The following is an 8,020-nucleotide window of genomic DNA, read 5'->3' on the forward strand; positions in this document are numbered from 1 at the left end:
CGGCCACTCGAGAAGACGAGAACCCTATAAATCCGCTTAAATTCCCCTTCCCCCTTTCACTCTTTTTCTCTCTTGAACAGCTCCAAAGAAACCCTAACAAAAATGTCCGGGTACGGTCACGAAGGAGACGGATCTGCTCCACCGCCCGTTGGTGGAGGCTACGGTGGAAGTAGCGGTGGCTACGGAGGTAGTGGTGGAGGTTACGGAGGTAGCGGTGGCGGTGGAGGCGGATATGGAGGCAGCGGTGGGGGAGGTGGTTACGGAAGCAGTGGTGGTGGAGGCAGTTACGGAAGCAGTGGTGGTGGAGGTGGATCCTATGGCGGAAACCGTGGCGGAGGTGGAGGATATGGAGGCGGCGGCCGTGGTGGAGGTGGAGGCGGAGGGTATGGCAGTCGAGGTGGAAGTGGTGGCAGAGAAGGAGGTGGTGGTGGAGGATACGGTGGTAACTCACAAAATCGTGGTCGGTACATCACTCTGACTTTCGTCTCTAAATGTTTTCTTTCAACACAAAATTGAATTTGTCATTTCTTTTTTATTTAAATTCCAGGTGGAGGTGGATATCAAGGCGGAGATCGTGGGCGTGGAGGCGGAGGTGGTAGAGGTGGTGGACGTGGCAGTGGTAGAGAAGGAGACTGGCCTTGCCCTAAACCGGGGTAATTCATTTCTTCTCTCGATCTGCCCGTTTTCTTTTCGTTATACAAATAGGAATTTGTCTTATGGTTACGATGCACTCGATCACAATATTGGGATTGGACCTTTGTTACCATGTTTTAAGTTTTAAAGTGACGAATGTCGCTTCAATCATATCTCCCAAAAGAATCAAGAACTTACTGAAAGCACTAATATTACAACTTTACAAGTAGGACTTTGCAGTTCTCCACTTTTTTCGATTTTTTCCCTTGAAGATGTGAAGGTCAAGGATCAGTTGTTGTCCTTGCTTCATCTAGTTTACAAGTTGATTTATCACATTAATCTTGCACGCTCTAGATTCAGACTTCTGTAAATCATGTTCAATAAGAGATAGACGAATTTTAGAGAACTAAATAATAAGTATATGCTTGTTTTGAGATATTGGTGAGTGTTAACTAATAATGATACATGGGCATAAAATTAAGCTGTTTGAATTGGTGAATTCAGTAAAAATCTTGATGCTATGAGGCATGTTATTTTGTGGATCATCTTGTGTTGTGGCATTATGTTTTATGGTTATCATATGTCCTTCATTCTGTATAGAACAAACATACTACACGCCATACACTATCTAGCTGTTGTTGCTGGATGCATTCATTTTTCACTGTTTTTAGTAATATAATTCTGTCCTAACTCATTTTTCAGAGGTTTGTTGCTGTAACTTTTATATGTTTAGTATTCAGAAGTAACTTACATTCCCAATGAATAAAAGCTGCAATTTTGACTTAATAAATGTTCTTGTTAAATAGCTGTGGCAATTCAAATTTTTCTTGGAGAGCCGAGTGTAACAAATGTGGGACCCCCTCTCCTGCTGGCGCGGGTGCTGGAGGTGATCGTGGGCGTAATGATGGCGGCAGTTACAATAAAGGTGGGGGTGGACGCAGTGACAGTAGAGGTGGGAGTGGTGGTGGATATGGTGGTGATAGAGGAGGTAGGAGTGACTATGATGGTGGGAGTGGTGGCGGAAGTAGAGGAGGCGGTGGTTCCTATGGCGGCAGTCAAGGAAGAGACAGCGGTGGTTATGGTCAGGGGGCGGCAGCAGGGTATGGCGGATCTGACAGTAGTTATCCTCAACCACCTTCCTCATATGGGGCTAACCCTGGTTATGGAACCGATGCTGTCCCTCCACCTGCAAGCTATAATGGTGGACCAACTTCATATCCACCTTCTTATGGTGGTGGTGGTGGTTATGGTGGAGATTCTGGTGGTGGTCGTGGTGGTTCAGGTGGTGGATATGGCGGTGCTCCACAGAGTCAAGGCGGTTATGGTGGTGGTTCTCCTGCTACTGATGCACCCACGAAGGTGAAGCAGTGTGATGAAACTTGTGATGAGTCATGTGACAATGCAAGAATTTATATCTCAAATTTGCCTCCAAATGTGACTGTTGATGAATTGAGAGAACTCTTCGGAGGAATTGGACAAGTAAGTAATTACCATTTTTCTTTTTTTAATTACACTAATCTAAATTGATAATTTGTAATAATGTATGTTAAGAATTCATGGTGTTTGTTATTGTAGGTTGGGAGAATTAAGCAGAAGCGAGGATATAAGGATCAGTGGCCTTATAACATTAAGATCTACACTGATGAGAAAGGAAACAACAAAGGAGATGCTGCTTTGGTTTATGAGGATCCTTCTGCAGCACATTCTGCTGGGGGATTCTACAACAGTACGCACATTATTTTCTCAACTAAATAAATTATTTTATGGGTATGTCTAATTTAATTTTTTTAATGTTTGATCAGATTATGAATTGAGAGGTTACAAAATTAGTGTGGGAATGGCTGAGAAATCTGCTCCAAGGGCTCCTCCTGCTCATGGGCAAGGGTATAAATATAATAATTAATAAACAAGATAAGTCTTTAATCTTTTGGTGATTGATTCTGTGTGAGTGTGCTGACATTGGTTGTTTGTGCAACAGTGGAGGTGGTGGAAGAGGAGGCGGCGGAGGCTATGGTGGTGGTGGTGGTGGACGCAGGGACAACTACAGAGATGGTGGTCCGGATAGGAACTCTCATGGTGGGAACCGGTCTCGGCCATACTGATGATGAAGGGGATTTATAAGTTAGTAAAACTGTGAAGAAGAGAGGAGGATTGTAGTGGATTGCAGGCAGGGGGTTGATCTTGTTCTTGTTCCCTTGGGGAGGGAGTTTAAGAGGTAGGTTTATCAATTATCATGCACTTGCTTGCCCCTTTTCTCCTCACTTTTTTTCTTGATAAAATCAGATGTTGTTAAGGGGGATTAATTGTGTGAATGTTTTTATAGAGGCCAATGAATGCCAAGACTAGAGGATCATATATGTGTACTCCAAATCTGCTTCTTCTTCTTCTTCTTCTTCTTCTTCTTCTTCTATAAGGTAGGTAGATTAAGAGATATTTTTGCAGGTGAGTGTTGCTGTTGCTTGCTTTTTGAATAACAACCAACAAAAATACTACTATGACTACTCCTGCCTGATTCATTTGCATTGCGTGCCTTTTTTCTTCTCAACACTATTCTGATGATTAAAACCCAAATCTGCTGGATGAGCTGTTTCAGTTTCACCCTCTTTTCATTGTAAACTGTGTTGGCCCTTAGGGTTCTTTGTGTTTTTTTTTTTTTTGTTTTTTGTTTCTGTTGCTGTGCTGTGCTGTGATGTGGTGAAAGCAGCAAGGAGCTGGAGTATTTTTGAAAACAGGGTTAACGACATGACTACTAAACATGCTTCTAATGACCTAATATTCCGAGCACTTGAAATATGTAGACTAATGATATGCAGTTTGTATGAGCTTAACAAATATACTACAACACTCTGTAACCAACTTTTTCTTTATTTAACATAAATCTTGCAAAATACAAGTTGGTCTGCTACACTCTTACTTATGAATTATGATGCATCGTCACCAAGCAGTGACGCCGGTCTAGTTATGATTCTGGGTTTATTTTGGAAGTTTCTCAAACTCAGTTTTGCACCCATGGAATCATAATCATATTTGATTTTTCAAATAACAAGTCTACATTTATGAGATGATTTATATTATATAAGTTTATGACTGATACCAACTACATGGGTGTAGTAATAACTTGAAACAGTTACTTTTCAATGAGTCGGTGCAATTAACCCAGGGTTGTGAAGAAAGGTGTATCTTTTTACAGGGTTGTCTTTGGATGTTTGTTTATTCTTTAAATACTAATGCAGATGTTGTATGATGGAAATGATAAAACGTAAAAATCAAAAACTAACTCCCATGACATCTTAAAACAGAGATTGATTGATTTCAAGTATTATTGGATCTGAAGTTATCGGTCACAGAGCCTGTCTTAAGCCATATGGAATTTGTCTAGTAGATGTCAAAATAAATTGCATGCAAACAAGTCACTAGTGCACTCAATGTAATTGCTTACTAGAGAGTGAACTTTTATATTATAAATGACATGTAATATTTTGTAGGCTATAGAACTCGGGCTTAAGTACAACAAAACCTTGATTGAGATGAAGTTAAGATAACAAAGAACATATAAGGAAAAGAATGCGTCCAATTCGAGTTCATGGTTCGAAGTTGTGGAAATTTTATGCATGTATGATAAGAAAAAAAATTTGAGTTTTGAAAATTAAATAATTTTTTTTGATTTTTGAGACCAACGGGCTTTTAGCTTAGCGGTATCAAGTGCTATCTTTTTTCCTTGAGGTTGAAGATTCATGTCCCGTCCCGTCAGGGACATATGTGGATTAAGAAGTAATTTACGAGTATATTAGATTTACCTTTAAAAAAAAAGATTCTTGAGTCTAACATATAGGCAAGACATAGAAGAAGATGCAGAAAGAAGAATCAAACTCGATCCGAGTTCATGTAAGAGTTATGACTAGTGTTCAAAGTTTGAAGAAATTTTTTTGTATAAGTTTAGACAACTTAAGTTTTCAGGTAACTATTTTTAGGACTATTTAACTCGGGTTATACTTTTTCAAATTAATTAATTATCGAGAATAACATATAGCCAAGACGGAAGATGAAAGAAAAAAAAATCAGCCCAATCCAAATTTGTCCAAATTCATATGGGAGAGTTAAGGTAGTTCAAAGTTAAGGAAAAACAGTGTGAATTCCGATGTTTACTCGAACATAATGGTATCGGATCGGATCCGAATGTCCCGATAAGCGAAATCATGAATTAAGGGAACCAAATACCGACCCGGAAAAACTATATGGTACCGGTTCAGTTTCATACTGTCATTTTTTTGCTCACCCAATGAGGGAGATGAAATCCACAGGGACTACAATGAAAAGCTTTCAAAAGAATGATGCCTAAATTTTTTAAAATAGTTTGACTGAATCTAAAGATAACAACAAACCTCAGAGACCACTTATGCAATTGACCATTTAAGCAAAATTTTATATGAGCTCCATATTCAAGAAAGTTTGAAACCAACCCAGTAACTTTAATGTAGAAAAACAGATTTCATCTATGTGTATAACACTAATGTTTGCAAAATAATAATCACAAATCAACAACTATAACTATTATTTGGGGGTGATGGTATTTAACTCGTCTTCAACCTGAAACACAATCGAGAAAAAACAAACTTGATATCAGATTCAAATGTGTATAACTATTACACCTTTCTCACTACATTCAAGATGGAAGTGAAAATGCACGTTAATTATTGACAATGATTACTAGATTCTTAGCAGAATCACTCGATAGGAATCGGATCTAACACTATATGAGTTAAATGCAAAAAGTAGCAATGTACTTTCATTAAATTGTTTTATTATAGCATCTACTTTCATTTCTTCCTATTATTTGGTATGCATTGGATTATTTTGATTTGAGACACTTCCACTCAATCTCTTCTCTTGCAAAAGATGAGAATACCCTCTTCATCCTCATCATAAAAATTAATAAAGTACCTGGAGTTGCAGCAGCCAAAAGCCATGGCAGGTTATCCCATCTCAGAATTCCCATATCCACTTCCTGTTTTAAGCATTCAACCTCAACTTTAACTCATTGACTGTAAAAAATAAAGTTAAAAATGGAGGGAGGCAAGAAGAAGTTAGAAGTAGAATAGCAAACTTGCCTAGAATTGACGCGGCTTCCACCGCAGCTGCTGCCCTTGCTCTCTTCACTGCATCATTAACCTCCACCTGCAACCTTTCAATTTCACGAGCCATAAACATCCTGCATTTCTCCATTGCTTCACGTTGTTTAATGTTACTCACATGCACCCTTTTCTCATGTTCAATTACTTCTCTGCAATTCACATTTCACCCCAAAAGCTTTCAAAATCACGAATGATTGCACAAAAAATTAGTTTAATCATGCTCCTATCTAACTACTACTCACTCCAAATGTTCATGTTTGAATCATAAAAGCAGGATTAATAGCCAACATATATTCATATTAGTACTAAATGGCGAATAACTTATTTATGAAATGTTTCAGTTTCGTATTAACTCAAAATGGCAAGGATTATTAGATATGGATTCACAGATTTCATCAGTGAAATTCATCAAAATCATTAGGGTTTATAAGTTATAATGAAAAGGGGATTAATCTGGAGAACAAGTTAATATAGAAAAAGAGTGATTCTGACCTTCCTCTTTGGATTTCTTTCTGCATGCTTTCAATTTCTGCTTTTATTAACGAAATTTGGTGGTATTCGAGCGATACTTTCTCAACGTCGCCACGGAGCTTATACAACTTCTCATCGAGTTCTTTCTTCTCCGATCTTAATTTCTGCAGATGGCCTAGGACTTTAGCCAGTTCAGCATTTGATTCGTCAATCGATCTGACCTCAGCTTCCATTATCACTGCCCTATCATAAACCTCGCGCACCTCTGCGTCCCTCTCAGCCTTGATTTTCTCGGCAGCGGCGGAAAGGTGGCGGAGGTCGTTTTGGGAAGCAGAGAGTTCCACTGTAAGAATTTCGTGAAGCGTCAGAAGGTGTTGATTGTCAATAAGAAGTGATTGCATCTGTGGATGCTGGGCGGTGCCGTGATCTCCGATGACGTAACGAGCGGGTGGAGTTGAGTCGATTAAGGGTTGTCTCAGCTTTAATGGGCTTGATGCAATGTAGTTTCTTCCTTCCATTTCACCTGTTCGTAGTTGGCAGTGTGTGTCGACAACCAACTAGCGGGTTTCTTACCGGCGAGAGCCGCCGTGAACAGGGCGTTACCCTCTTTCCCGCTTCCGGCGGCGTGCTATTTTAACTTTTTGTTTGTTAAGAAGGTCACATTTAGGCCAGCCGTTTTATATATAATCGTACATGCCTGCATCACTGCATGACTCGCATTTTCATTATTTATTTTAGATTTTAGATATAAGCTTTTATACCGTCCTATTATTTTTGAAAATTTTAAATAAAGTTTTAAAATTTTTATTTATTTATTTATTGATTTATTTTTTAATTTTTAAACAGAAAAATTTTATTATTCTAGAAAAAATCACATACTCTATTATTTCCTGTTAAAATATAAAAAACAACTTTTTCGATAATTTGAACAAATTATTAAATAATCGGGTCTTTACTATTGAAAAAAAACTTATAGAACTATATTAAATTTTTCCCAAAATAATGAGATTTTTCTGCATAAAACCCTTTAAATATAAAACGTCCAAAATTTAAAAGCAGAACGAGAACTTCACAAAAATATGTTGGTAAATATTCAAATTTTGAGAATTTATTCGGATCAAATATCCCTAAAATCTGAAATATTTAATATCTATCATTTTTGAATTAAATGAATCTTTTAAGCTCGAATTAACCCAACAAATTTTTCCCATTTGTTTAAAAAGGTCACTAACGTTTTTTTTACTTAAAAAGAATAAAGTCCAATTTCAAGTGTTTAAAACATCCTCTTTGAAGAAACAACTGGGTAAGTCGGTTAAATAAATGACATGTAATCATTTAGGTTAAGTTTTGGTAAAACAAAAAAGAATCCCCCCACCCCACCACCCAAATGTCACATGCATTCCCTCCCGACCGACTTCACATTCGATTCTGGCATAGTGTCACACCCCCAAACCAGAACGGCGGAAACGTTCGGGGGCGGATGACGTCATGCTCAGTATCATAACCATAGTGAAGAAAGTTAAACACGACCATCATATATATAATTTAAAAGGTTACATTGTTTCCAAAATACATGTTTCCAAACAAATTACATATGATGATAAAATGTGGCAAAAGAATCTACGCCTTAGCGTCTTGACTTCAGAAATCTTGTAGTTACCTGATTCACTGATTACCTGAGAATACAAGTTGTTTTGAAAAGAGAGTATCAGCATAAAGCTGGTGAGTGCATAAGCGATTTATAAAGAAAATAAATGTTGCTTCCTTAAAGTTTTGTTACCAGA

General features: G+C 37.9%; 2 protein-coding genes across 4 annotated transcripts; one reads left to right on the forward strand and one right to left on the reverse strand.

Annotated features, from left to right (window-relative positions):
• TAF15B (TBP-associated factor 15B) lies at nt 1-3,526 on the forward strand. Of its 3 annotated transcripts, none has more exons than XR_013710780.1 (7): nt 1-460; nt 548-653; nt 1,440-2,112; nt 2,209-2,359; nt 2,436-2,517; nt 2,612-2,848; nt 3,076-3,526. XR_013710780.1 is itself a non-coding variant. In XM_079049543.1 (6 exons), the coding sequence occupies exons 1-6, from the start codon at nt 103-105 to the stop codon at nt 2,733-2,735; spliced, it is 1,494 nt and encodes a 497-aa protein (XP_078905669.1). In that variant the 5' UTR covers nt 1-102; the 3' UTR covers nt 2,736-2,986. The 3 variants fall into 3 exon arrangements, 1 of the variants encoding a protein (XP_078905669.1); XR_013710779.1 differs by lacking the exon at nt 3,076-3,526 and adding an exon at nt 2,957-2,986; XM_079049543.1 differs by lacking the exon at nt 3,076-3,526 and having other exon boundaries at nt 2,612-2,986.
• Nucleotides 3,527-5,069: 1,543 nt separating this feature from the next.
• On the reverse strand, nt 5,070-6,869 carry LOC145113453 (protein FLC EXPRESSOR). Its single transcript, XM_079049545.1, has 4 exons — nt 6,258-6,869; nt 5,742-5,914; nt 5,575-5,638; nt 5,070-5,220 (listed from the first exon to the last, which is right to left on the reverse strand). Exons 1-3 carry the CDS (start codon nt 6,752-6,754, stop codon nt 5,607-5,609), a joined length of 702 nt encoding a protein of 233 aa, XP_078905671.1. The 5' UTR covers nt 6,755-6,869; the 3' UTR covers nt 5,070-5,220; nt 5,575-5,606.
• Between the last annotated feature and the right edge of the window lie 1,151 nt (nt 6,870-8,020).

This window comes from Lactuca virosa, chromosome 5, assembly GCF_052849685.1.
Source record: "Lactuca virosa cultivar CGN04683 chromosome 5, Lactuca_virosa_CGN04683_v6, whole genome shotgun sequence".
Taxonomy (NCBI): Eukaryota; Viridiplantae; Streptophyta; class Magnoliopsida; order Asterales; family Asteraceae; genus Lactuca; species Lactuca virosa.

Bases quoted from the DNA above. Each gene is read 5' to 3' on its own strand.
- TAF15B (XM_079049543.1), top strand. From the start codon at position 103: ATGTCCGGGTACGGTCACGAAGGAGACGGATCTGCTCCACCGCCCGTT. The intron at 461-547 runs GTCGGTACATCA...TTTAAATTCCAG, and splicing joins TGGTAACTCACAAAATCGTG to GTGGAGGTGGATATCAAGGC. The intron at 2,113-2,208 runs GTAAGTAATTAC...TTGTTATTGTAG, and splicing joins TCTTCGGAGGAATTGGACAA to GTTGGGAGAATTAAGCAGAA.
- LOC145113453 (XM_079049545.1), bottom strand. From the start codon at position 6,754: ATGGAAGGAAGAAACTACATTGCATCAAGCCCATTAAAGCTGAGACAA. The intron at 5,915-6,257 runs GTCAGAATCACT...TGTGAATTGCAG, and splicing joins AAAGAAATCCAAAGAGGAAG to AGAAGTAATTGAACATGAGA. The intron at 5,639-5,741 runs GCAAGTTTGCTA...TGCTTAAAACAG, and splicing joins GGAAGCCGCGTCAATTCTAG to GAAGTGGATATGGGAATTCT.